This window comes from Myotis daubentonii, chromosome 15 (genome assembly GCF_963259705.1).
Source record: "Myotis daubentonii chromosome 15, mMyoDau2.1, whole genome shotgun sequence".
NCBI classification, from domain to species: domain Eukaryota; kingdom Metazoa; phylum Chordata; class Mammalia; order Chiroptera; family Vespertilionidae; genus Myotis; species Myotis daubentonii.
The window spans coordinates 7,051,427-7,079,416 of NC_081854.1; the positions used below are offsets into that span (position 1 = coordinate 7,051,427).

The following is a 27,990-nucleotide window of genomic DNA, read 5'->3' on the forward strand; positions in this document are numbered from 1 at the left end:
GGAGGAGTCCGATGTGTCTCAGAGCCTGACAAGATCAGCAGGTTCCTGGTACCCTGGGCTCCCTGGGCAATCACCACGACCCTGCTGACTGAGGGTCTTCTCCAACCAGTTGTGATAGGCAGTTAGGCAGACATGAGCAGAGCAAGGACAATAGGCCGGGCACAGAAGGTCACCAGGGCTGACAGCCCAGGTGCCTAGCAAGAGGCAAAATTGGGAAAACGAGGACCTCACCCTCAGGATAACCCACCCCCTGACCCCCGGCATATGGCTGGTCATGCAGCATTCTTCCCTACAGATATCATCTAGTCCTCAGCTGTATTTCAGTTCCAGGCCCAGAAAAACAGCAAAACTCAAACAAGTGATGCCATGGCTACCTCAGGACCCCCTGCCCAGGCACTGACCAATCAGTGGAGACCACGACCCTGAAAGAACGAACCTGGAAAGCTGATGAATATTTTATTGAGACCCTCTCCTGAGACCTCCCAGAAGATTCCCACCTGCAAGAGGGAGATAAGTCCCCTCCCTTCTGGGGAGCACGCCCCAGACATTCCCTCTCCCATCTTCTTCCCCTACAGGCGTGACTCTCCTAAATTCTAAGGGTTCCCATGAGAATTGCAACCAGGGGAGCAATGGGCAGTGGCAGCCTAACCCCCTGAGCCTGTCGCCAAGCCCCCCTTTTCACTGACTTCCCAGTGAGCCAGAGCGGCCCAGCTTGGTCTCTCCTGCCGCTTCCATGTTGTGCCCTTCCTTATGTCGCTGTCCTGGCTTCACTTTTGCTGCAGCCAACAAATCCTTTGCTTGCTGTGCTGCACGTTGTCTCTTGATTAAATACTTTCCTTCAAGAAGCTAAGAACAGAGGTCTCCGCATCTCCCATGTCACAGAAAAAGTGAAAGCAAACGCTATCTCATTAGGATATCATTGGCATTTTTTTTAAAAACATATTTTATTGATTTTTCACAGAGAGGAAGGGAGAGGGCTAGAGAGAAACATCGATGAGAGAGAAACATGGATGAGCTGCCTCCTTCACACCTCCTACTGGGGATGTTCCCGCTACCAAGGTACATGCCCTTGACCGGATTTGAACCTGGGACCCTTGAGTCCGCAGGCCAACGCTCTATCCATTGAGCCAAACCTGTTAGGGCTTGTTGGCATTTTTAATGTCACTTTGGCAAATGATAAAGTCCAATAAGGCTGCAAGTCATGGAAGTCTTTATTTCTATGAATTTCCTGTTCAGGGCATAGGGTTGGAGAGATTAGCAATTTTTTATTATGGTTTCATATATCCATTTTCTGTACTTGCATACACGCGTGTAGATGATGGGGTCGAAGGGTGGATGACAAGGGAAATAATCTGAGGACACCAGGCCTTGCAGGGAACCTTGGCAAACCAGCGGACTCCCGGAGTCACCCTGGAGAGGAGAGAGCAGATTAGCTTTGGTTTCAAAATAACCAGCAATGAGGTCCCACAGACACCAGGCTTCTCAGGCCTTTATCCCACCAGAACACAGCCTACCACCTGGCCAATAGGAAGAGACTCATTGTCTCCGCGGACCAATGGCAGAGCAGGAATGAATGCTATCAAGGAGAGGACCAACCAGGTTTTTGGAAGACATTGGCTTGAGCCCTAGTCAATCACAGGAAGGGGGCGGGGCTTCCAGGATGTCCGAGCCCCATTTAATTTGTCAAGCCCCTGGGAGAGGAAGCATTACCTCCAGGGAATCCCATACATTGCCTTCCCCAGGGATGGGGGACAGGGTAGTCCTGGAAACCAGAGGCGGGACCAATGCCCTAATTTGCAGGCTCTAGTGCAAAAGAAAAGTTCGGATCACCAGGTTCAAATATAGGAAGTTTAAGAAAAGCGAGTGTGTTAAACCAAGTGAGGGACTGTCCGGAGTTTGCGACTCTGTATCCCTGCACAGTTTGCAGAATTATGCATCAGTCCCTCAGTGGGGGACTAGGGGGAACCCCCCATTTTTGGGACATTCAACCCTGTACCATCACCTCTCTTCCTAACACACACCATTTCACCACCCCTGAAAGCTGAGAGTGCAGATGTGAGCAAAGATAGTGGGGGTACAAAGAGGGAAGAGGGGGGAGAGAGGGGAGGGAAGGGAAGGGAAGGGAAGGGAAGGGAAGGGAAGGGAAGGGAAGGGAAGGGAAGGGAAGGGAAGGGAAGGAGAATTGTTGGGGATTGGGAAAGATGGAGAAAATGAAAAGATTGACAGAGACAGGAGAGAGAGAGAGAGAGAGAGAGAGAGAGAGAGAGAGAGAGAGATCCCAACACAGAGAGAACCCAGAGGAAACCAGGTGTGAAGAGAGGTGCGGGGAGCTGGTTCGGGGAGACAGAGAGGACGTTACAGAGATGAGGAAGGGAGAACAAAGAGGAGGGGCTCCTTCTTTCTTCAGAATTAGAACGGGATACACAGACATAGAAGCAGGACATGAGCCTCAGGCACATGCGGTGATTGCCTTTTAAAGCACGTTTTAAAACTCAAATTTAAGATGAAAAAACAAAAACCCACTAGGAACCTGTTATTCCAGTTTTAGATAAAGACAGGGTCATTACCGTGCTGTTCTAAACCATATAGGAGCCCGAAGCAAATGGAAAATCCAGCCCATTCTGGCCGCTTTTTTTTGTTGAAAATTCTGATGCTTTGCTCATCATGGATTATTTTTTAAATATTTCATTGGAATATGATGTATCCTGGTCCCTGAGCTTCTGGTGTGCCCTTAAAGCAGTGGTTCTCAACCTTCTGGCCCTTTAAATACAGTTCCTCATGTTGTGACCCAACCCTAAAGTTATTTTCGTTGCTACTTCATCACTGTAATGTCGCTACTGTTATGAATCGTCATGTAAATATCTGATCTGCAGGATGGTCTTAGGCGACCCCTGTGAAAGGGTCGTTCGACCGCCAAAGGGGTCGCGACCCACAGGTTGAGAACCGCTGCCTTAAAGCTTGTGCTTGTAGCCAGTGTCTCACTGCCCGCCCCCTAGTCCCAGCCCCATTTCCCACCCCCAGTTTCTATCCTTCAGCTCTGTGCCCGCCCCCACGGCCACGCAGGCCCCCGTGGGATCCCACCGGGACCCGGGCAGAGAACTGAGTAGACAGAGCCAGGAAAGTGGGGCTGGTAAGGTGTGAGGGAAGGCTCAGCACCAGGGTCAGGCCCCGGGACACTGGATGGAGGGGGACGCAGGGGAGGAGGGGACTCACTTTGCAGGCGAAGGAGGATCTGCTGGGCGGAGCAGCACAGATGGTGAATTTCCTCAACAGGGTCGGGTAAACCTGCTTGCAGTCGTTGTAGGGGATGATCCTGACATTCGAGCACATGAGCGCAGCTGGGTTTCTCACTGCTGGGGAAGTGAGCGGGAAGTCAGGGGCTGGGTCGGGTGGACCTGTGGGTGCTGATGTGAAAGAATGGGGACCCTGGCTATTGAAGGAGGGTGGGCAGGGTGACTCCATACTACGGTCCTGAAAAGGTCCCATGGGACTGCTGGTTCTGAGGGAGGAAGGGGCTGGTGTCTGAACTCCTGGGTTTGAGGGTGGGGGGTGCTGAGGCCAGGACTCCTCTGTTTAAGGGAGGAGGCATCTGCAGGCCAAAAGTGGATGGTCTGGCCCTAACCGGTTTGGCTCAGAGGATAGAGCATCGGCCTGTGGACTGAAGGGTCCTGGGTTCGATTCCGGTCAAGGGCATGTACCTTGGTTGTGAGCACATCCCCGGTGGGAGGTGTGCAGGAGGCAGCTGATGGATGTTTCTCTCTCATCGATGTTTCTAACTCTCTATCCCTCTCCCTTCCTCTCTGTAAAAAAATCGATAAAATATATTTTTTAAGAAATTGTGGTTGGTATGATGGTGGAGGGGGCTGAGGGCTCGGGCACCTGGGTCTGCATGAGGACATGGCGGGGCTCTAACCTTGGTCTTGGGGACGGAGGCCTGGGATCCGAGGCTTATGGGATGGGGGAGGGGTGTCTACAGGTCAGGGCTCCTGGGTCTGGCTGAGGGAGGAGGGGTTTGTGGGTCTGAGATCTTAGGTTTGTTACCTGTATCCTGTGTCTTAGACAAAAAGGGAGCCGTGGGCTGACCTATTCCTGGGCCTCAGGGGGCGGCCTTACCTCCATCCATCGTGGTGCTGCCCCAGCCAGAGACGGTACAAGTGGTGCCAGGCTGTTTGCAGCTGGAGGGCACCTTCATGATCCTCACGGTGGGCGAAAGCTTGGCCGGGCTGCTCAGCTTCAGCAGCATGATGTTGTGAACATTTGTGGTTACGTCATACCGGGGGTGGGTGAAGAACTCTGTGGCCCTGATCTTCTGGGCATTTCTATCGACTAGAAGATTAGTGCCTATTTGCACAATGTACTCTCTTGGAAAAAAAAAAAGGCAACATTGAGTGGGAGACACTGGGATTGAGAAAGAGGGACATAGACCCAGAGTTAGGGGGACAGAAGCCGAGAGAGAGAGAGAGAGAGAGAGAGAGAGAGAGAGAGAGAGAGAGAGATCCCTTTGGCTCGCCTGTCCGGTACCTCGAGTAGCAGTCAGCGACGGTGAGCACCCACTTCTCGTGGACCAGCACGCCTGCACACAGGAACACATTGTTGTGGTACAGGGCCACCTGCCAGGGTTGGGCGCCACTTGGACATTGATTTCCATTAATGATCCTCTCCCCGGTATCCTGGGCTGGATGGAGACCTGGGGAGAGCGTGGGTAGCGGGCCTCAGGGGATGGATGCCCAGAGACAGTGATGGAGAGAGAGACAGACAGACAGACAGAGGGGCGTGGAGAAGGGCAGAGGCAGACACGGAGCCCAGGGCAGAGGCTGCTGCAGACGGAGATGGAGAGAGACGGAGGGAGCCGGCTCAGAAGCCCAGGGCAGCAGCTGGTCTGGAGGCAGCCCCAGCTTCTGATGAGAGAGACACTGAGGGTGGGAAGCAGCCTGGAGGGCACCCAGAGCCCAGGAGTCAGGAGGGAGCAGGAAGAAAGGGGCCACAGGCCAGGGGGCGGGTCTCCATGGGAGGAGGCTGCTGCAGGGGAGGGTCCTGACTCAGGGGCTCCTTGGAGAGAGGGGGCCTGGAGAGGGGAGGTGGGGGACTGTCAGGCCCAAGGGCAGGAGCAGGACTCCCAGGCTGGTCCTCACCTTCTTCTTCAGCAGATCCCAGGGGGAAGGACAGCAGTAGGAGCAGCAGGGCCTGGAGCAGGGGACCTGCCATGTGCCCTCTCTGAGCCTCTGTGGCTGCCACAGAGGAAGGGCCGTCTGTGCTGGGGCTGGCAAGACAGAAAGTTCAGGAAGCAGGACTCCTGGTCTCCAGGTCCCTTCTCTTTGCTCAGACCCAGGAGCCACCACCTCCCCCCTCAGACCCAGGAGCCCCAGTCTGCACCCACCTCCTCCCTCTCTAGACCCACAAGTCCAGGCCAGAGACAGCCTTCCATGCAGAGCACCTAATGATCAGGCTTTCTCTCCCTCCCCATTTTAATTCTATGTCCCAAGTTCCTTTAAGGTAAAAGATCCAAAACTGCAGACCTCCAGCCCCTCCTTCTCACAACCAGATATTGGGCCTCTACTGCTCTGCCCTCAAGAGCAAGAGCCAGCTGTCCCTCCAGATGCACCTGTCCCACCCCCCATGGGGTTTCCTCTCACCTGCAGGGGGTCTGGTCTGGTCTGGGCTGGTCTTCAGTCTGGGTTGGGATTCAACCGTGTCCAGCCCTGTGCAGAATGGCCCTCTTATAGCCACCCGCCCCACTCCAACTCTCAGGGTCCTGGAGTTCAGCGAACCCAGCTCTGGGGTCACCTACCTGCATTTGCTCTTATCTGGAACCTGGAGGCAGCTAAACCCATATGCCCGCACTCTACCTCCACCCTCATTCCTGAGGCCAGGTCAGAGGCTTGGCCCCAGCATGTCCCAGCTCCACCATCCCCCTGGCAGCTATGAAGGGTGTGACCAGGTACTGGCGCTGAGGGGCAGGACCAGGAGTCCAGGATGGACTGTGCCCTGGGTCCTCCTCTGTGGCCACTTTTCTTGCCCTCAGCCCCTGTCAGGGGTGGCCTAGACCTTATCCCGTGACTCTGAGCAGCTTGTGGGAACTTGTCAGGCTGAATCCCAGTCATGTCTTTGAGCTTGAACTCAACCCTAATATTGGGGTATGGATCTAAAGCAGCGGTTCTCAACCTGTGCATCACGACCCCTTTGGCGGTCGAACGACCCTTTCACAGGGGTCGCCTAAGACCATCCTGCCTATCAGATACTTACATTATGATTCCTAACAGTAGCAACATTACAGTTATGAAGTAGCAACGAAAATAATTTTATGGTTGGGTCACAACATGAGGAACTGTATTTAAAGGGCCAGAAGGTTGAGAACCACGGATCTAAAGAAAGGCTTTCTTAACTTCCCCTACTAAATACGTACTGTTTTTCACATAGTCTGTGTCTCATATTGATAGGGAATTTGTGGACTGGAACCCGGATTCTTTGTCCGCCAGAATCAAAGATGAATCAACGGGTATAGCAAAGGTGGAGATTCATTGAAGAACAAGTACAGACTCCCAGGTGGGGAGGGGGAAAGGGTCCCACTGAGTTCCTTTTCCCTGTGGCTTATAAAGACTGCAGATCCTGGTGCCTTGATATCCCCTCTGATTGGTCACTAGACCTTTAGACTGGTTACTATAGTAACTCCTGGGCTCAAAGGTGGAGGCTCACATGAGACACGTGAGGTTCTCTCCCCCCTCCTTCCCTATTGTTTTCCTATTCCCTTTGGGCTTTCTGCTCCTCTTTCTGAATGAAGGGATTCCATCTCTTTATTTTGTAAATATAAACCTTTTGCTGTTCCCAGCTCCCTCATTCTATGGAAATGTACGTGTTGCAGCTTTCCAGCTTCCCCTATTCTATGAAAATATGTCTTCTTCTCCTCTTCAGCTCTGTGCTTCCTCCATGATCCCCCTAACTTCTAAATTTTCTAGTATTTTCTAAACCTGTCCTATTTTGCCCCCAAAATTCCTGTTTCAATATTATACTTTTATTTCTATACATACTATATATATGTAACAAAAAGGCCGGTACTGAACATTATCTAATGGAACCTTTTACTCTGTATAGCTATAGATTATCTTGAATAATTGCTCTTCTTAGTACATTTAGATCATTTCTCCTTCCTTTGTCCTTGTTGTGTAATGTTCTTCACTGTAGTTTTATTCTGGCTTATGCCATCTGTTTCACATTGAAGTACATTTGAACCGCTTTCATTATCATGATGATGGAATGCATTTCTTCACATTTTCATCTTTCCTCGTTATGTTCATTCCCGGAGTATCCACTGGGCATTGGCTCTGAGCCAGAATCTGTTCTGGCCTCTTGGGAGACCCAGGTTCCACAAAACAGCGAAATTCCTCCAAAGAGGCTCTCATTCCAGTAGGTGGAGGTCTTGAGTAAAGAAACAAGAACTTCACATGTGTAGGGTTTTTTTTACGTGGCAGTGAGTGCTATGGAGAAAAATAAGACCAGAGGAGGCCTAAGGGATTATTGGTTCCCTTAGATCTCAGCAACCCCTGCAGTTATAATATTGGGAAAGGTGGTTGGAAAGACCCCAGGTGAAGAGGACATTTGAACAAAATCTTGTAGGAGGTGGTAGATGCATTCATGTACCTACTTGGGATCAGGGAGTCCTGGGCAGAGTGAAGGACAGGTGAGAAGAGGCGGAGTGTCCTAGAAGGATCTAACAGGGAAGACTTTTTTATGGGAGCTGAACGAATCAGAGGGAGAAGGGTGGGCTGGGCTGTGGGCCGCATTTTGTGCCGTGGGGTCTCAGCATCATCTGCTGCGATTTTATGGGGTGTCGCTGTGGGGTGGTGGCGAGGCCTGTGTCCTACTTGGGGGAAGCTGAGTGTTGCTTTGAGGGCGCCAGGTCCGCGGTGCCGTTTCTTTGGGAATGGCCAGTGCGCATCAAGGCGGCTCCTGTGTTGAGCGTCTGCCCCCTGGTGGTCAGTGTGTGTCATAGTGACCGGTCGGACGGTCGAACACTTAGCATATTAGCCTCACAGGATTTGGACCACACAGGGATTGAGGACCAAGGTAGGACTTTGGCATTTGCATTGGGTAACACAGGAACCATTGTCAGATTACTACTAGATGGTTGATTCCTAACAGTGGAATTGACCCTCACTTCTAACTCAGATCCCAAAATATGCTTCATTCCTTAGTGTGATCCCACTTGTTATCTCAATTCAATCTTTTAATTCCATTTTCTATCTCCCACAAGTTGACCCATCATAGACATTGGTGTTGCCTACCCAGCATGCACTCCTTCTGCCACTTGTCAGAACCTTGATTTCCTTTGGACAACCTGCTGTGCTCACGTGACCACAAATGAGCTTTACTGCACCAAGCACAGGGGCCCATGTCTGCTGTCCAGGGATTGGTTTATAAATAAACATGTGACACAATGTTGACCAATGAGGAGGGAGGGGAAGACCACCAGGTTACTTCAGGGAACTGCTCTCCTCTTCCCAAAGTGAGGCAGGAGAAGAGTTCTCCTTGACTCTGTTAGACAGGGTCCCTTTTGGGTGTAAATTCTGGAAGGGAGGCAGCCCTCCTGGAACTGGGGAGGGAAGTGTCTGGGCGATAGAGCCATAGCTCTGCGGATGGACAAACGGAGAGAAAGTGATGGTGATGGGCAGTGTCTTTAATGAGGTTGCTGAGCTGGTGAGTTAATGCTCCATGGAGTCCCTTCATCTCATGTCCCCTGCAGGTTTCCTTTTCTGATTTAAAGTGTTTTGTTGTGGTGGTTTTTCCAGAGTCAAAGTCATTTTACTAAGACCTCCATGTTGTATTCAAATTTCATTTCCAGTTTAGAGTTTGATCCCAAGTCATAAATCCCAATCAAATTCTAACTAAGGTCACCATGTGGAATCCAAGTTAACCAACAAAGCCACCCCACCTCCAGTGGTAGCTCTTCCTCCAGCCCTTTTCCTACAACCTCTTTCCAACCCAATCATTTAGTAAATGATTGCGTTCTCAACCTGTGGGTCGCGAACAATGAAAATACATCCTGCATATCAGATATTTACATTATGATTCATAACAGTAGCAAAATTACAGTTATGAAGTAGCAACGAAAATAATTTTATGGTTGGGGGTCACCACAACATGAGGAACTGTATTAAAGGGTCACGGCATTAGGAAGGTTGAGAACCACTGAATTATACACTTAGAGAATACGTATACCAGTAGAGACCAGCAATATATCGGCTGTGCTGGGTGTGGAGGATACAGTGGTTCACAGACCTGGACACAGATAGCTCCTTCCCTCAAGGAACTGACAGTCAAGTATAAAAGAAAAAATAATCAAGGCATCTATATACAGATGCAAATAGACAACTTTAATGTGTGCTCTGAAGTAAAGGTGCAAAGGATTGTGAAAGCATTTCCAGGGGGATTTGACCTAAGAAGTAGCAAATAGTGAGCGTGGATAGAACAATAAGCATAAACTAGGAAAAATGTAAAGGACTTGCCGGGCATCATGTAGAGAAAACAGCAGGTGCAAAGGTCCTGGGGTGGAGGGCGACTATGGACGGAGCTCAAAGAGCAGAGGTTATACAGACCCAGAGAATGAAGGACCTTGTAGGTCGTGGTGAGTTGGACTTTATGTTGTGGGCGATGAAGAACAACTAGGACTTTATTCAGAGGAATCACGTATAACATTGGTATTTTCAAAATATCAATCTGGCTGCTCTATGAAGGAGCAGACGCAGAATCACAAAGGGGCCATTTCTTCTGTACAAATGAGAGACAATGGTGACTAGGATAAGGCCATGTGAGAGATGGAGATGGTAATAAGTAGATGAATTCAAGGTGCACTAAGGAGGGAAAATCAACAGGCCGTGGTGACGGGTTAAACGGAAGTTGTGGTGAGGGAGATGGAGATGTCGGGATTTCAAGATCTCTTGCTTGGGGGACACGGTGCCATTCAATGAGAAGACATGGTCAGATCCGATCAAGAGCTCATGAGACAGTGAGAGAGACCACAGTCCCCGATTTCAACCATAATTCCAAATCCAGTCTTTACTTTGAAACAACTCTCATCTCCAATCTTTAAACAAGTCTGAGTCTGAACTTGGAACCTCAATCGTACCTACTCCTAACCTTCAGTACTGCTTCATCCTTGACCAAGTTCACTCTGTACCTCAACGTGGCACCTGTTTCCTCACCAAGCTCCTGACTCCAAAAATCAACTCAAGCTACAACTCACGCCTCAACCAACCTTAACCCTGACTCTTAACTCGAACCCCAAATCCATAATGATAAGCCAAACTAAACCTTATTGCAACCATGAGAGGTCACCATAGAGTTATCCCTGACCATTGAAAAAAGGGGTGGGGCTTCCATGAGAGAGAGAGAGAGTCAGGAAGAGCCCTGAGGACTGAAGTTGCAGCAAATGGGAAAGAGAGAGTGATATGGCCCCAGCCGGTTTGGCTCAGTGGATAGAGCTTCAGCCTGTGGACTGAAGGGTCCCAGGTTCAATTTCGGTCAAAGGCACATGCCCAGGTTGTGGGCTTGATCCCCAGTAGGGGGCATACAAGAGGCAGCCGATCAATGGTTCTCTCATCACTGATGTGTCTATCTCTCTCTCCCTTTTCCTTCCTCTCTGAAATCAATAAAAAAAAAGTATATTTAAGAAAAAAAAAGAGAGAGAATTATATCTATAGCAGCAAATCCCAAGATTTGTCATCTTGGAGGCGTCTTTGAAGGAGCATGGAAATCCATGTCTCCGTTCCCTGGACAATTGGGAAGAGAGCATTGCTCTCCCAGAAACCAATCACAGCAGCAGGCAGCTGCGGTAGGGAACCCAGTCGGGTGCCAAACCAACGTGATGGCAGCGTCAGCATAAACGTCAGGAACTGACACTCAGAAAGAGAGCAGAAGCCTGTGTGCTCTCTAGCCTCGGACTCTCTCCTTCACCCTTGTTAACTCTCCTCTCCCCGAGCCTCATTCTGCTAACAGGAGTTCCCAAGAACAGCAAAGCAAACATTCCACAGCCTCCTTCCTGTGCTGAGTGTCCCGCAGGGAAAGCAGGCTCTTCCGAATCTTTCACTCAGTAGAGAGAGGGAAGGCCTCAGTTGGTGACAACGGTTGGGAGTCACCCGCTGCCACTCCTCCAGCCTCTACAGAGGTGGTTCTCAACCTTCCTAATGCCGCGACCCTTTCATACAGTTCCTCATGTTGTGGTGGCCCCCCATGTCATTGTGACAAACCGAACATCATGAAAGCATCGTGATTCATCACAAAAACAATAGGTCATTATATATGTGCTTCCCGATGGTCTTAGGCGACCCCTGTGAGAGGGTCGTTCGACCCCCAAAGGGGTCGCGACCCACAGGTTGAGAACCGCTGCTCTACAGGGTGCGAGAGATGAGGGAAGAGAGAGGTTTCAAAAGTCACTTGTCTGGCCTGGGTCAGCCCCTCTGCGGCCAACGGCAAAGATGATACCCTCTGTGACTTGCCTAGAATAGATACTCTCACATGGCTTCTGGGGAAAGATTTGTCCTTCTGCACAACTGAGACCCTTAGGAAAATACTCTGAGGGGGCAAAGGTGTAAGTTCCCAGCAAAAGCATCCCTTTCCCTCCGTACCTGCCTGGATGTCACCTCCTAGATCTCAGCCACAGCCGCACCCGGGAGCTTCTGATACATTTGATAGGTTCTCCTCCCTTTTCATCCCATGGAACAAAGCAAAGACCTCTGCTGTTTCCTTTTCTCCACTAGAGTGGGATCATATGACCAAGAAACATTTTGTTTCTTGCTGAGTCATTTTTAAATTAACAATCGGAAGACTGGAGGACTTGAGGTGGGGGCCGGCGGGGGGAGGTGCCCTTGGTGACAGGTTGACCCTCTCTTTTCAATCTTCTTACTCCCAGACCACCAGGTTCTCCATCTCTGCCGAATCCTGCTTCTTCCAAATGTCACCTTCTCCTGGAAGCCTTCTCTCGCCATTCTGAATAAAACGCCACTCTTCTATCAACCCCCCCATCTTCTTACCATCCACAATATTTTATTTTTTAAAAAAATATATTTTATTGATTTTTTACAGAGAGGAAGGGAGAGAGATAGAGAGTTAGAAACATCGATGAGAGAGGAACATTGATCAGCCGCCTCCTGCACATCTCCCACTGGGGATGTGCCCGCAACCCAGGCACATGCCCCTGACCGGAATCGAACCCGGGACCCTTCAGTCCGCAAGCCGACGCTCTATCCACTGAGCCAAACCGGTTTCGGCACCATCCACAATATTTTATTGCAGCGCTTAACTCTACATCAACATGTATTTTATATGCGTTTGCTCACTGCCTAATTTCACAGCCAGCACGCAATTCCATCGGGGATAGGAACTCACACAGCGCAGCTGCTGGAGGCTAGGAACAGAAGTTAGCATAATACATGCAGGAGGTCCAGCAAAAGGTTGATGGACACCTTCAGCAGGGCTGAAGATCTGCATCTGATCGCCTGCTGCCAGACAGCAGAGGGCAGTCCCCCCAATCTGATGGTCCTTCCTTGTTTACCAGGCCTTACCTTTGATATGTATATCTGCTTTGCTAGAGGGCAAAATGTGTGAATAAAAAGCCCTGGGTGCGGAGATTCGAGGAGCTTAGTAACTAGAACTCTTTCCATCTGGCCCTGCAAAATGCCTTCCAAATTCATATTTCTTGTCTAGTCTCTTTAATCCATTTGCGCACAGCCCCTTTTCCAGATTCCTGAACCCTTCTAGATGCGGATAACACCCCGGCATGCGGCCTTACAAGTAACTGTTAAATTAATGACTGAAAGTGGAAATTTATCTTTTTAATAACATTTGACCAGTAGATTTGATTTTGATTTTTTTTTTTTTTTTTTTTACAGAGGGGAAGGGAGAGGGATAGAGAGTTAGAAACATCGATGAGAGAGAAACATCGATCAGCTGCCTCCTGCACACCCCCTACTGGGGATGTGCCCGCAACTAAGGTACATGTCCTTGACCGGAATCGAACCTGGGACCCTTGAGTCTGCAGGTCGACGCTCTATCCACTGAGCCAAACTGGTTAGGGCTTGACCAGTAGGTTTGAGAAAGATAATGTCTATCTGGCACCTCTATGTGCCAGAAGTTATATGCTTACATCTCATTTAATCTTCACCCACAACTTTTTTTTTTTTTTTTTTTTGCTGAGTTTAGTAAACTTTATTGATGGTGCACGACAAGGTAAGGCTCCCTAAGCTCCTTCCATTGTTCAATGGGTCTGGGATGGAAACTAGAGGTCAGGAGAGTCTCGGTGTGCAGATGAATCAATTTGGGACAAAGAGTTCCAAGTAGCTGAGCACCTCTCGCTGGGACTGGTGGGCCAGGGGCTCTTTCTCCTGGAGGCCACATGGACACTGTGATCCACCATCCTGCTTCTGTAACAAAGTTCATTTTTTTAAAATATATATTTTATTGATGTTTTACAAAGAGGAAGGGAGAGGGATAGAGAGTTAGAAATATCGATGAGAGAGAAACATCCATCAGCTGCCTCCTGCACACCCCCTTCTGGGTATGTGCCCGGAATCGAACCTGGGACCCTTGCGTCTGCAGGCTGATGCTCTATCCACTGAGCCAAACCGATTAGGGCACAAAGTTCATTTTTATACCAGGAAATGAGCTTGACCAAATGGTCCAGGAGGACAATGCTAGCCCAGGCATTGAAGTTCAAAGAGAGCGTGTGTCATTGTTAAAGTCTGAAAAGACCACCTGGTCCTCAGTCTATCTTAGGATGCCCTGGAGGTTGCCTTCCAATGCTTGCTTCACCACCTTGTTGATGTCAACACATCTGACAGTTTTGTCCAGGGAGCAGGGCAGATCCATGACCAAGACCAATGACCTTCGCATTCAGCTCAGGAGTGACCTTGCCCAGAGCCTTGGCAGCATCTACAGAAGGCTCTGCGCCTACAGATGATGCTTCGGGCGGCCCCTCGGCCATCATGCCAGTTTCCCAGAGGGGCCATCCACCGTGATTTGGGTGGCAGTGATGGCGTGGACTGTGGTCATGAGTCCCTCTGTGATGTCAAAGTGGCCATGGGTACCCTGGGAGCCATGGGTGACATGCAGTTGGTGGTGCAGGAGGCATAGCTGACCATCCTGAGGGAGTTGTCAGACTTCTCACGATTCACACTTATCGCCAACATGGGTGAGGAAATCTGCAGAAGCGTTAGAGCTGGTGACCCCTTAGCTCCCAGCTTCAAGGGACCCTCAGGTGCCTCCAAGGTCGTGAAGACACCAGTGCATCTCACAGCATATTCAGCACCAGCAGCACCAGTGCTGCAGGATCTCCTTCCTGGAAGGTGGACATGGGCTTTCCACTGCCGACGAGATTTCTGCTCTCGGCCTTGACTGTGCCTTTGAATTTGCCCTGGGTTGAACCTTACTGGAACCTATAGACCATGAGGTTGAGGTCAAGGAAGGGGTCATTGATGTAGTAATCCCCACTTTTCCAGAGTTAAAAGCAGACCTGGTGCTCAGGTGCCGACTGCGGCCCAGTCTATTTACTGTGATCTTCACCATCCTGTCTCGGAGTTGCGACTGGTACTGTTCAGGAGACAAAGCAGTCTATCAACCAGGAGGAGCAGAGAGCCCACGAGAGCTTTTGGAGGAGAGATAAGTCCAATTATTCCATCACTCACTCATCCAACAAACTCATTCAACAAATATTAATTGATCACCACCCTGACCCCTCGGAACACGTCATGAAGACTATAGATATAACTAATGTCCTTATGGAGTTTAAAAATCTATTACTTAGTTACCCCCATTTTCCAGATGAGGAAAGTGAGGCTGAGAGATGGGAAGGGACTTGTTCAGAGGAAAGGGACAGAGCCATGGTTTTCATGGATCTTCTTGAGCAGGTGGGTCTCCACAGCTTCCCATGGTCTCCCTAGAACTGAGAGTCAAACGAGCAGCATCCCAAATCCTGATTGTGCGGCTTCCTGATTAATCCCATCACCTCTCTTGCTGGCCCCTGATTTCTTCACTGTGAAGCAAAGCGAGGAGCTGTCTGGACTCCAAAGGGAGGACCGCAGTAGAGGTCCAGACTTTTGGGTCCAGAATGAGGAGGGAACTGGGACCTTGATTGTGGGACGAGGGACAGGTAGGCCTGGACTCCTGGGTCTGAGGGGACAGGGTCTTGGAGACTTGGCTTGTATGTTTTATTTGAGGAGGGGTCTTAATATTCTGTGTGTAAGGAATCGGTGGCTGTACAACTTATACAATACTAGTGGCTCGGTGCATGAAATTTATGCATGGGGGAGGGGAGGACATCCTTCAGCCTGGCCTGCGCCCTCTCTAATCTAGGACATCCCACTCGCAATCCAGGACCTCTGGCTCCTAACCGCTCACCTGCCTGCTTGCCTGCCTGCCTGATTGCCCCTAACCACTCTGCCTGCCAGCCTGCTCACCCCCAACTGCCACCCACCCCCCCCAGCCTTCTTGCCCCCAACTGCCCTCCCCTCCTGGCCTGATTACCCCTAACCGCCTCTGCCTTGGCCCCGCCACCATGGCTTTTTCCGGAAGGTCTAATTAGCATATTACCCTTTTATTAGTATAGATGAGGAAGGTTGGATGAAAGACTCGAGAGTGCGATGAGATTAGAAGAAACATGAACAAGAATGGGACTCCCTGACTCTGACGAGCTCAGGAACGCAAAGTAACCACAAGGGGCTGTTCTGATTGTAAAAATTCCTAATTGAGTGGCTCATTGCAGGAAGTCACGTCCTAAGCCCTATATCATAGGTTAACCTTTACCTCGAGCAAGCCCTGTCCATTGTGTTTGTGCTTCTGGAATAATAGCATACTTTAGATGTCAAAATGATATATTTTTTTAAGGTCTTTCGATCAAATATGTTGATACTGGGAGGAAATGACCCAACATGCCTCCCATAACCTTGCTAAAACGTTCGTGTGAGATGTTAACTGCCCTGCATCGCCTGTAAAAGAAACATGCATCGATCCATTTTGCTTTGTATCCAAGTGCTATCAGGGCTTTACTTTTAAAAAAAATTCATCAAGAGGACTAGCTGACGTCATTGCCAAGAATTCCACCTCCAGACGTGTACAAAGGAGCTGAGAGGCAAGGCCAGACATCTCCAGCCAGAGTTAGTGCAACTGCCATGTTTTCCTACGTTTAAAACGTTCCAGTTGAATGTCAATTTGAGGTGGCGTGCCGGAGAGAGGTGAAGGTGGTGGAGCCTCATTGGTGCCCCCAAACCCCACACATTCCTTCAACTTGTATCTGATCCAGAGGCAGGATGAAGCTGGGGGAGTGCTGGACTCCTGAGCCTGAGGGATAGGGGGGTTTCAGGCTCCGATCCCTAGATTTGAGGGTGGAGGGAGGTTGGTGCCCAGACTTCTGGATTTGTGCATGAAGGGTCTGGGGGCTTAAATTCCTGATGTGAGTCAAGTGTGCCTTGGGAGCCAGACTCCTCGTTAGAAGGGAATTGGTCTGCAGTTAGAACTCTTGGGTTAGGGAAGCTGTGGGCCTACACTCCTGGGTTTTAAGGAGGAGGGGACTGCAGGCACTAACCCCCGGGTTGGGAGAGGAGTATGTTGAAACTCAGGGTTCTGGAACTGAGGGAGGTGGGTCTTGGGGTCCAGGCTCCTGGATCTGAGACATGAGGGAGCTAAGGGTTTTGAACTCCTGGGTCTGAGGGAGGAGAAGGCTGGGAGTCTAGACATTTAAATCTGAGACAGATGCTCTTGGGGTCTAAACTCCAGGGTCTGAGGAATGAGGGGATTGGGGAGCTTGAACTCCAGGTTGGAGGAAAAAAGGCGGCTGGAGGCCTGGACTCCATGGACTGAGGATTCAGGGCCTGGGCACACAAAAGCCTACGGCTAAAGGAAAAAAAGGGTGGTGGATTCTTGGAGGCTAATACTTATAGGACCAAGGGAGAAGAGGCCAGGGCCTGAAATTTTGTATCTGTTTTTTGGGGGGATGGGATGTTGGTTGGTGCAGGGTATTGGTGGGTGCAAAATTTCTGCAATACCAGGAAAGGTGGGGTATGGGGGACCAAAGGAGACTCAAGAGGGAGAAAAGATGAGGATAGGAAGGATCTAGAAAATGTTGGCCAGAGGGGAATTCTGGGAGATAAACTGGAAAGATGATTGCGAGGGGTGAGTCCGAACCGGGGGAAGATCCAGGGTGTGAGGTGTGATTGCCCAGGGAGCCCAGGATGCCAGGTGTCTGGGACCTTCCCAGGCTCTGAGTCACAAGGGACACCTCCTTTTCTCTCCTCCCTTTCAGAGGCCACTGCCCCAAATCCTGGAGAGCAGGTGCCCACCTCTGTGGGTTTCCACCGCATCTGCCTCTCCCACCCCAGAGCCTGGAAGCTCACTTGCCACAGGCCATTGTAGGGCCTGGGTGTCCTCTTCACGTGGCCGGCCTGTCCTTCCTGAAAACCTCCCTCTCTTCTGTTGTCACTGGGGAAATGCTCAGAACCACGCTCATCCCTTTGCACACTTATGGAGTAGGCATTTCTCTCCTTCCTCCCGTATTCCTTTCTTTCTTCCTTTCTTTCTTTCCTTCTTTCTTTCTTTCTTTCTTTCTTTCTTTCTTTCTTTCTTTCTTTCTTTCTTTCTTTCTTTCTTTCTTTCTTTTCTTCTTCTTCTTCTTCTTCTTCTTCTTCTTCTTCTTCTTCTTCTTCTTCTTCTTCTTCTTCCTCTTTTTCTTCCTTCCTTCTCTTCCTCCTCCTACTCCTCCTCCTCTTCCTCCTCCTTCTCCTTCTCTTCCTCCTTCTCCTCTTCCTCCTCCTCCTCCTTCTCTTCCTCCTTCTCCTCTTCCTCCTCCTCATCCTTCTCTTCCTCCTTCTGTTCCTCCTCCTCCTTCTCCTCCTCCTCCTCCTCCTCCTCCTCCTCCTCCTCCTCCTCCACCTCCTCCTCCTCCTCCATGCCTCCCTCCCTCCCTCTCTCTCTCTTTCTCTCCAATTTTACAAATGGCCTGAGGAATGTGAGAAACACATTACTGGACAAGTGAGGTCAAGAGGCAGGCTGAGGGTTCCAGGTCAGATACACTTTCCTTTTCTCTCCTTCTCTCTTAAGGCCTCCTTTTTCCAACCTTAGACCTTCACCAGTTCCCACCTGTGTTTTTCAGTTATAAAAGTGCCCAGGCACAGAGAGGGAGATGGAAGGAAGACGATGTAGTTTTTGGTCCATCCTCTTTACTCTGTGAATAGTTCATTTCACTCGGCAAGGGCAACAGGCATCTACACATTTGTATGTTTTTATTTTCAGTCATCGTCAGATAGCCTGAACCTTATACTAACAAGTCATTAACATGACTAACAAGTCTGTGTCACTATTTCCTGAAGACGTTTATCAGTATCCTGTCCTAAATCGGTTTACGGTTTACATAAACAATCCCATACTTTGGGACAAGTTCAGAGTTCCCACTGCTTTGTTATGACCATGTGTAGTGAATTCAAACCTTGCTTACATTTTGGATTTACTACTAGTCCTAGGTCAAAAGTGATGGGTACTTTTTTTAAATTCAACTTGCTCAACCGCCTCCAATAAAAATGTAGCAATTCACAGTTCTGGGGGAGAAGGCTGTGGTCTCACAGCATCGTTTTAAAAAATATATATATTTTATTGATTTTTTACAGAGAGTAAGGGAGAGGGATAGAGAGTTAGAAACATCGATTGCAGCTGCCTCCTGCACACTCCCCACCAAGGATGTGCCCGCAACCAAGGTACATGCCCTTGACCGGAATCGAACCTGGGACCCTTCAGTCCGCAGGCCGACGCTCTATCCACTGAGCCAAACCAGTTAGGGCTGTGGTCTCATTGCATCATTACTGGCACTGAGGGTTTTGTGCTTTGTGTTTGGCCTGCGGGTTTTTGCATATTGATTTGTTTACACACCTGGCACATTGTTGATGGTTAATATGACTTCGAAAAAATGCTACAGTCAATGGTCAAACAATATCTGACAAAGGAGGCAAGAGCAAACAATGGAGCAAAAAATAGTCTCTTCAATAATGGTGTTGGAAAATTGGACAGGTACATGCAAAAAAAACAAATTAGATCACCAGTTTACACCACTCATGAGAATAAACTCAAAATGGATAAAATACTTAAATGTAAGTCGGAAACCATAAAAATTCTAGAAGAAACCATAGGCGGTAAAATCACAGACGTTTCTCGTAGCAATATTTTTCCCAATATATCTCCTCGGGCAAAGGAAACTAAGGAAAAAAGAAACAAATGGGACTGCATCAAACTAAAAAGCTTCTGCACAGCAAAAGAAACCATCAACAAAATGAAAAGGGAATCCACTGAATGCGAGAACATATTTGCCAACGGCACATCTGATAAGGGGTTAAGTTCCAAGATATATAAGCAAGTTATACAACTCAACCCCAGGAGGACAACCAACCCAGTTGAAAAATGGACAAAGGACCTGAATAGACATTTCTCCAAAGACGATATGCAGATGACCTATAGACATGAAAAAATAATGTCACTAATCATCAGAGAGATGCTACTTAAAACCACAGTGAGATATCACCTCACACCTCCCAGAATGGCTGCCATCAATAAATCAACAAACAGCCAGTGCAGGCCAGGATGTGGAGAAAAGGGAACCTGGTGCACAGTTGGTGGGAATGCAGACTGGGGCGGCCACTGTGGAAAACGTTATGGAGTTTCCTCAAAAAATTAAAAATGGAACTGCCTTTTCACCAAGCAATCCCACTTCTGGGAATATATCCTGAGAATCCCAAAACACTATTCCAGAACAATAGATGCACCACTATGATCATGGCAGCATGATCCACACTAGCAAAGACCTGGAAACACCCCAAGTACCCATCAGCGGATGAGTGGATAAAAAAGCTGAGTGCCCTAACCAGTTTGGCTCAGTGGATAGAGCACTGGCCTTCGGACTGAAGGGTCCCAGGTTCGATTCCGGTCAAGGGCATGTACCTTGGTTTCAGGCACATCCCCAGTAGGAGGTGTGCAGGAGGCAGCTGGTCGATGTTTCTAGCTTTCTATCCCTCCCCTTCCTCTCTGTAAAAAGCCAATGAAATATATATATATATTTTTAAAAGCTGTGGTACATTTACAGAATGGAATACTACACGGCTGTAAAAAAGAGGGGTTGATTTTATCTTTTGCAACAGCATGGATGGGCCTGGATGCTATGTGAAATAAGCCAATCAGAGAAAGACAAAGACCATGTGATCTCACTTATCTTGGAATCTAATGAACAAAATAAACTGATGAGCAGACTAGAAACAGAGGCATGAACGCATGGAAGAGACTGACAGCTGTCAGAGGGGAGGGGAGTTGAAGGACTGGATGAAAAAAGTTGAAGGTCTTAACAAAAAAAGCATATCCATACCACATAGACATAGCCGTGTGGAGATGGCCAGGGGGAAGAGGGGTAGGGGTACGTGGAGGTGGGCAGGGGTGGGGAATTGGACGGAAAGAGACTTTGCTTGGAGCTATGGGCTCACGATGCAGTGTGCAGATGATGTTTTATTGAGTTGTTCACTTGAAGCCTGTAGGGCAGCGGTTCTCAACCTGTGGGTCGCGACCCCTTTGGGGGGTCGAACGACCCTTTCACAGGGGTCGCCTAAGACCATCGGAAAACACATATATAATTACATATTGTTTTTGTGATGAATCACTATGCTTTCATTATGTTCAATTGGTAACAATGAGAAGACATCCTGCATATCAGATATTTACATTACTATTCATAGCAGTAGCAAAATTATAGTGATGAAGTAGCAACGAAAATAATTTTATGGTTGGGGGTCACCACCACATGAGGAACTGTATTAAAGGGTCGCGGCATTAGGAAGGTTGAGAACCACTGCTGTATGGTTTCGTGAACCAATGTCACCCCCAATAAATTCATTTTTTAAAAAAAAAAAGAAAGAAAAATGCTAAAGTCCAATATGATTTTTTATCATTGATGCTTTATTTCTGTGAGTTTCCTGTTCAGGGCATAGGAAGCGAGAGATGGGCGTATGATTGATCAAGAATATCTTCTCATGGTGTCCTCTATCCATTGGGTGTATCTGCATATTGCCGTGAAGACAACGGGGTTCAGGGATGGAGTCGAAGGTCCCCGGGACACCAGGCCTCGCAGGGCGCCGTTGCACACCAGTGGTCCCCCTGAGTCCCCCTGGTCGGGAGAGAGAGAGCAGATTAGTTTTGGCTCCAGAGCAACCAGCACCGAGGTCTCCTACACCCCATGGTGATGGGGTCTTGGTCCTGCCAGACCACAGTCTTTCGCCCTGACCAATGGGAGGAGACTCCTTGTCTCTGTGGGCCAATGGGAGAGCAGGAATGAAGGCGGTCATGCAGAGGACCAGCCGGGTTTTCTGAAGACATTGACTTGAGCCCCAGCCAAGGGGACCAATCACAGGGAGGGGGCGGGGCTTCCCAGAAGAAAGAGCTTCATCTATTTTCCATCCTCAAAGACGCTTCCCCAAGCCAGTGGGAGAGGGAGCACTGTCTCCAGGGGACCTATACACTCCCTTTCCCAGGCGTGGGGGGAGGCCTAGTCCTGGAAACCAGGGACAGGGGTCCAATTCACAGGGTCCAGTGCACAATGAAAATGCCGACCCCCACATTCAAATGAATGAATTTCAAGGCAGCAAGGGGAGTGAGTGCGTTAGGGCAGGCGTGGGACGGTCCCGGGTGTGGGGCGGGGCTCTGTGTCCCAGAACATCTTGCACATTCATGAATCAGGCCCTCACTGTGGGGCAAAGGGGAACGCCCTTTCTATTCTTTAGGACACACAGTCCTGTACCATCACGTGTGTGTGTGTGTGTGTGTGTGTGTGTGTGTGTGTGTGTGTCTCCCTCCAATCCTCATCCAAGAATATGATTGTACTGATTTTACAGGGAGAGGAAGGGAGCGAGAGAACCATCAATGTGAGAGAAAAACATTGATCGTTTGCCTCCCATAAGTGCTCTGACTGGGATGGATGGAACCCACAACCTTTTGGTGAGCAAAAAAAAAAATGCTCAGATCAGCTGAGGTGCCCGGCCAGGGCCACATCCCTCTTTTAACACACTCCATCCCCCTGCTGCTGAAAGCTGAGAGTGCAGATGTGAGCAAAGAGATTGGGGATGGGGAGAGAAACTGAGAGGGGTAGAGACAAGCATAGAGGGAAGAAAGGGAAGGAGGAGGGGGGCAGAGACGCAGAAATGTTGTGGATGCAGAAAGAGGCGGAGATGGAGAAAACAAGAGTGACAGGCAGAACACTGAGAGAGGGAGAGGGAGGGGGGAGAGACAGAGAGAGAGAGAGAGAGAGAGAGAGAGAGAGAGAGAGAGAGAAAGAAAATGAGGTGTAAAGAGAGATGAGGGGAGGTGATTCTCAGAGGCAGAGAGGAGGATACAGAGATGGGGAAGGGGGAACAAAGAGGAAGGGGGTTCCTTTTCCTGGAACCAGGGCCAGGTACAAAGGTAACAATCAAGCTATTTGCTGGGGGGGGGGGCGGGGGGCAACTCAGGGTTTGCAATGAGTATTTTAATGCAATCCCTTAAATATTAAAATGCGTATGAAAAACCCATGACAAACAGGTTATCCCAACTTCAGACAAACACAGGGTTCCTGCCTTGCTGTGCTGGACCAGATTAGAGCCAGAAGCGATGGGAAAATCCAGTCAAAACAGATTGCTTCCTGCTGAAATTTCTGATATTTTTTTGATCATGGATTTTGTTTATTAGATTCTACTTCTAACCATGTCATTAGAATATAATTTATGTCGGTCACTGGGTGCTTGTTGTCCCCTGAAAGTCTGTGTCTATAGCCGGTGCCTCACTCCCCATGTTTTTTTACTCCAGTTCCTCCCCTTGGACTGTGTGCCCACCCCCAGCTCCAGGGGCTCCCACGCTGACCTGGGCAGAGGACTGAGTAGAGAGGGTCCGAAAAGTGGGGTGTGCCCGGCCAGGTGTGGCTCAGCAGTTGAGCATAGCAGTTGAGGTCACCAGTTCGATTCCTGGTCAGGACACATGCCCGAGTTGCAGGCTCAGCCCCAGGGTGGGGCATGCAGGAGGCAGCCGATCCATGATTCTCTCTCATCATTGATGTTTCTATCTCTCTCTCCCTCTCCCTTCCTCTCTGAAATCAAGAAAAAAAATATTTTTTTAAACATATTTATATTTTATTGATTTTTTTTACAGAGAGGAAGGGAGAGGGATAGAGAGTTAGAAACATCAATGAGAGAGAAACATCGACCAGCTGCCTCCTGCACACCTCCTACTGGGGATGTGCCCGCAACCAAGGTACATGCCCGTGACCGGAATCAAACCTGGGACCCTTCAGTCCACAGGCTGACGCTCTATCCACTGAGCCAGACCAGTCAGGGCAGAAAAAAAAATTTTTTTAAAAAAAAAAGAAGAAGAAATGTGGGGCGTGTGGGGGTGTGAGGGGGAACCCAGCACCAGGGTCAGCCCGTGGTGGGGATGCTGGATGGTGGGGAAGACGGGCCCTGTGCTGAGACGAAGCAGGACCAGGGCAGGGGCGGGGCCGGCTCTCACCACATAGGCGTTGGTGTTGCTGGTGTGGGTGCCACCACAGACCATGTAATGCCTCTTCAGGTACAGGAAGTGCCTCCTGCAGTCCTCCAGGCGGATGATGGTGACATTTGTGCACATGAGATCCGATGGATAGGTCTCTGGAGGAGGAGAGAGGGGACAGTTGGAGGCCTGGTCTGCAAGCCCGCACCTGCTAACGGGACCCTGAGAGAGGGGGGCCGGAGGGGCTCAATGCCAGGGCCGTGCAAAGGACCCAGTCCTCTGACTCGAGGTCCGAGGGAGGAAGGGCCTTGCGTCTGGAACTCCTGGGTCTGAAGAAGAAGAGGATGAGGGGTCGACAGTCCTGGCTTTGAGGGAGGGAGGAGGGTGCTGGGTGTCAGGGCCCTGGGTCTGAGGAATGAAGGGGGCTGGGGGGCTGGGCTCTTGTGTGTCAGACGGAGGAGGCAGCTGGGGGCCTGGAGACTTGGGTCCGCAGGCGGAGGCCCCTGGGGCCAGTCCTCCCGTGTCTGAGGGAGGACGGGCTAGAACTTGGACACGCTTAGGCCCCTGCAGACCCAGCTGCGGGACAGAAGTCTGTGGTCTGCGTGAGGTGGTCACTAAGATCCTGGACGCCTGCAGGGATGGGGTGGAAACCTGGGGGTCGTGTGGCTTCCGGATGGAGGGGAGGAGGCCCCAGAAGCCGGGGCTCCTGGATCTGAGGGAGGAGGGAGCCAGGACGTGGGGGCTCCGGTTCTGAGAAGGAGGGGTCTTGGGGCCGGCTGGACTGTGTCTCGGGTAGAAAGGGGGCTGGATTCCAGGTTCCTGGACATGACTCAGGACAGGGCTGGGGGTCTAGACGCCTTGGTCTCTGGGAGGAGGGACAAGAGGCTGCCTGTGTCTGAGGGAAGGGAACGCTGGAGCCAGGGCTGCGGGGCCCCAGGGGTCCTCTCACCAAAGGGGCTGCCGGTGGTGCTGCCCCAGCCGGAAACCAAGCACGTGGTCCCAGGGCTCGTGCATTTGGGAGAAATGGCGAGTGTCCTCACGGAGGACGACAGCGTGGCCGGGCGGCTCAGCTTCACAAGCATGATGTCATGCACCTTCTTGGTGCCGTCAAACTGGGGGTAGACGAAGGACTCCGTGGCCCTGATCACCTGGGCGTTGGGGTCATTCAACACATCGCTGCCCATTTGCACGTTGTAGGCACTGCGACCACAGAGAGACACATGTGACTGGGGGTGGGGGGTGGGGGTAGGGGCAGCCCTAGGGAAGACAGGGACACACAGAGAGAGGTAGAGAGGGACCCAGCGTAAAAGGGGGACAGAGACCCAGAGTGTGGTGGGGGGGGGAGAGACACCGGGAGAGGGGCAGGGGCCCAGGAAGAGGGGGAGACACAGACCGAGAGACAAGCAGGAACAGAGACGCAGAAGGAGAGACGCGATCCCCGGGCTCCCGGGCACCTACAGCTGTCGGCAGTGGCCCACGGTGAGCACCCACTGCGCGTGGATCAGCACCCCTGTGCACTGCGTGTCCCTGCCGCGCATCAGGGCCACCTGCCAGGGGTGGGAGCCTCTTGAGCACGGCGCTCCATTAACAATCCTTTCCCCGTTGCCGTGGGCTGGATGGAGACAAGAAGGAAGCGTGGGGAGCAGGCCTCAGGGGAAGGCTAAGGCCACAGCAGAGAGATTCCCAGAGACAGTGATGGAGAGAGACAGACAGACAGAGAGGCGTGGAGAAGGGCAGAGGCAGACACGGAGCCCAAGGCAGAGACAGCTGCAGACGGAGATGGAGAGAGACGGAGGGAGCCGGCTCAGAAGCCCAGGGCAGCAGCTGGTCTGGAGGCAGCCCCAGCTTCTGATGAGAGAGACACTGAGGGCGGGAAGCAGCCTGGAGGGCACCCAGACCCAGGAGTCAGGAGGGAGCAGGAAGAAAGGGGCCACAGCCCAGGGGGCGGGTCTCCGTGGGAGGAGGCTGCTGCAGGGGAGGGTCCTGACTCAGGGGCTCCTTGGAGAGAGGGGGCCTGGAGAGGGGAGGTGGGGGACTGTGAGGCCCAGAGGCAGGGGCAGGACTCCCAGGCTGGTCCTCACCTGCTTGTCCAGCAGATCCCAGGGCGAAGGACAGCAGTAGGAGCAGCAGGGGACCTGCCATGTGTCCTGTCTGAGCCGCTGTGGCTGCCACGCAGAGAAAGGGTCTCATCTGCTGGGGCTGGAAAGATGGAGTTCAGGAAGCAGGAAGGGGAGCACCCACTGCTCATGGGTCAGCACACCTGGTCCTTAACCCCTTCCCTCCTCAAACCCAGGCCTCCCAGTCTGTGCCCACGTCCTCCCTCAGACCAGGAGCGCAGTGCAAAAAAAGTCCCCTTCCTCACACTGAGATGTCCAGGCCCCACACCCCCTTGCACTTGGAACCCCAGGGGGTTCTGGATTTCCATCCCTCCACATCCATAACTCAGCATCTCAAATTCCTTTTAGGCAGAAAGATAAAAAAAAAAAATAATAATTCCTGACCTCCAGCCCCTCACCTATCTGTGACTACCAGGAGTTCCGGCTCCTACTCCTCTCTCTGTAGGAGCAGGGGTCAGCTGCCCACCCAGGCTCACCTGCCCCGCCCCACCGGGGACTCCTCCTCACCTGCAGACTCCTCCTCACCGGCAGACTCCTCCTCACCTGCAGACTCCTCTTCACCTGCAGACTCTTCCTCACCTGCAGCTGGGCTCAGGCTGTGGTGGGAGCCGAGCCAACCGTGTCCACTTTTGTGCAGGCTGGCTCTTTTATAACACACCAGTCCCCTGTCCCCTCCCTGCACCCTGCCCCCACCGGCAGGGTCCTAGTGCGCAGGTGCACTCACCTCAGAGACACCCTACCTGCATCTTTTCTTATCTAAAACGCCTCAAGCAGCTAAAGCAACAGGCCCACACTCTACCTCCACTGTGACTGCTCACCTGCCTTCTACCTCTACCCGCATCACTTGGCCCGAATTCTACACCCGTCCTCACCAACCAGGACAGGTAAAGGCAAGTCCAGGGTTGGCCCAGCACCTTCTAGCTCCACCATTCCTAGTGGCAGCTACCAGGTGCGGGCCCTGAGGGGCAGGAGCCAGAGTCAAGGACCTGCACAGCTCAGAATTGGAATTCACCCTGGGGTCACCTCTGTGGTCCATTTTCTTGCCTTCACCCCCCGCCCTCCTCCTAGGGTTGGCCTGGACCCTACACTCTCACTCTAAGCAGCCGGTGGGAAGTTTTCCAGGCTGAATCCTAGACGTGTCTTTGAGTCTGAACCAAAAAACCAACCCTTACATGAGGGTATGAATTAAAAAGGGAAGGTTTTCCCCAACTTCACTCAGGAAATGCTTGCTCTTATCTCTTACTCTTCTGTCTCATATTACACATAGATTTCTACACATACTATGTCTTTGTAACAAACGATGACCGTAGTAAGTATTCTCTTATGTTAAATTTTATTTACTCAATCATATATCCTGAACATTGTCCTCTGGCTTACAGTTGCATTATTTCTTCTTTATTGATAATGTTGTGTAATACTTCACACTATGGCACCATTAGGATTCATGTGATTTATTTCACATTGACGTACATTTGAGTAGTTGCCCTTATAATACAGTTTCTCGGCACAATCATCTTTGCTCGTTGCATTCATTCAAGAAGGACGCAGTGAGCATTGACGCTGAGCCAGAAACTATTCTGGCCCTTGAGGACCCAGCATCCACAAAAGAGAAAAACTGTTTCCCACAGAGGGTCTTGTTCCCATGGGTGGAACAAGTAGAAAAATAAGAACTTAAGCCCTAGCCAGTTTGGCTCAGTGGATAGAGCGTTGGCCTGCAGACTGAAGGGTCCCAGGTTTGATTCTGGTCAAGGATACATGCCTGGGTTGCGGGACATGCTGGAGGCAGCCAGTCAGTGATTCTCTCATCATTGATGTTTCTACCTCTCTATCCCTCTCCCTTCCTCTCTGAAATCAATAAAAATATATTTTTTAAAAAAAAGAAAAATAAGAACTTAAAGTAAGGTGCTTGTCAGGTGGCAGAACGTGCTGTGGAGGACAGCAAGAGGAGGAGGGATAGGGATTGATTGGGTCTCTCCCCCTGAAGCTGCAGTGTTAGGTGAGACCATTACAAGACTCTAGGTGAAGAGGGATCTGAACAAGATCTTGAAGGATGTGGTGGATCCATCATGTAGCTACTTGGGAGCCGGGAGTGAGTCCCCGACAGAGTGAACACGCAGGCGAGATGGCCTGAGGCACCCCAGGATGCCCTAGGGGGAAGCTGTTTTGACTGGAGCGGAATGAGCCAAAGGGAGAAGGGCAGGCCATGGGGTCAGCGACAACACGGGACTCAGACCACACAAGTGTTACAGAAAAACCGGACCAGAACCAAACAGCGCTCTAAGAGTTTGGAGTTACACTTTATTCACCGCGGCGGGCTCAGGGAAATGAATCCAAATCTAAGCACAGCTCCAAGCAG

The 27,990-nt window shown here is 50.6% G+C and overlaps 2 protein-coding genes across 2 annotated transcripts; both read right to left on the minus strand.

The window, feature by feature from the left end:
- Positions 1–1,254: 1,254 nt before the first annotated feature.
- Positions 1,255–26,433, minus strand: LOC132217271 (kallikrein-7-like). The gene is made up of 8 exons (XM_059667361.1): positions 26,214–26,433; positions 26,142–26,177; positions 25,880–25,975; positions 5,133–5,260; positions 4,522–4,675; positions 4,114–4,361; positions 3,214–3,350; positions 1,255–1,410 (listed from the first exon to the last, which is right to left on the minus strand). Exons 3-8 carry the CDS (start codon positions 25,954–25,956, stop codon positions 1,255–1,257), a joined length of 900 nt encoding a protein of 299 aa, XP_059523344.1. The 5' UTR covers positions 25,957–25,975; positions 26,142–26,177; positions 26,214–26,433.
- LOC132216595 (kallikrein-7-like) lies at positions 20,961–25,722 on the minus strand. Its single transcript, XM_059665891.1, has 5 exons — positions 25,599–25,722; positions 24,976–25,129; positions 24,467–24,717; positions 23,539–23,675; positions 20,961–21,172 (listed from the first exon to the last, which is right to left on the minus strand). Exons 1-5 carry the CDS (start codon positions 25,705–25,707, stop codon positions 21,023–21,025), a joined length of 801 nt encoding a protein of 266 aa, XP_059521874.1. The 5' UTR covers positions 25,708–25,722; the 3' UTR covers positions 20,961–21,022.
- Positions 26,434–27,990: the final 1,557 nt, after the last annotated feature.

Excerpts from the sequence above, each read along its gene's own strand:
- LOC132216595 (XM_059665891.1), bottom strand. The coding sequence starts at position 25,707 with ATGAGACCCTTTCTCTGCGTGGCAGCCACAGCGGCTCAGACAGGACAC. Across the intron at positions 24,718-24,975 it reads GTGGGCCACTGCCGACAGCT|TGCCTACAACGTGCAAATGG; the intron begins GTAGGTGCCCGG and ends CTGTGGTCGCAG. Across the intron at positions 23,676-24,466 it reads CACCACCGGCAGCCCCTTTG|AGACCTATCCATCGGATCTC; the intron begins GTGAGAGGACCC and ends CTCCTCCTCCAG.
- LOC132217271 (XM_059667361.1), bottom strand. The coding sequence starts at position 25,956 with ATGGATGTGGAGGGATGGAAATCCAGAACCCCCTGGGGTTCCAAGTGC. Across the intron at positions 5,261-25,879 it reads TGGGGCCTGGACATCTCAGT|CCCCAGCACAGACGGCCCTT; the intron begins GTGAGGAAGGGG and ends CTGTCTTGCCAG. Across the intron at positions 1,411-3,213 it reads GATCCTCCTTCGCCTGCAAA|GGTGACTCCGGGAGTCCGCT; the intron begins GTGAGTCCCCTC and ends TCTCCTCTCCAG.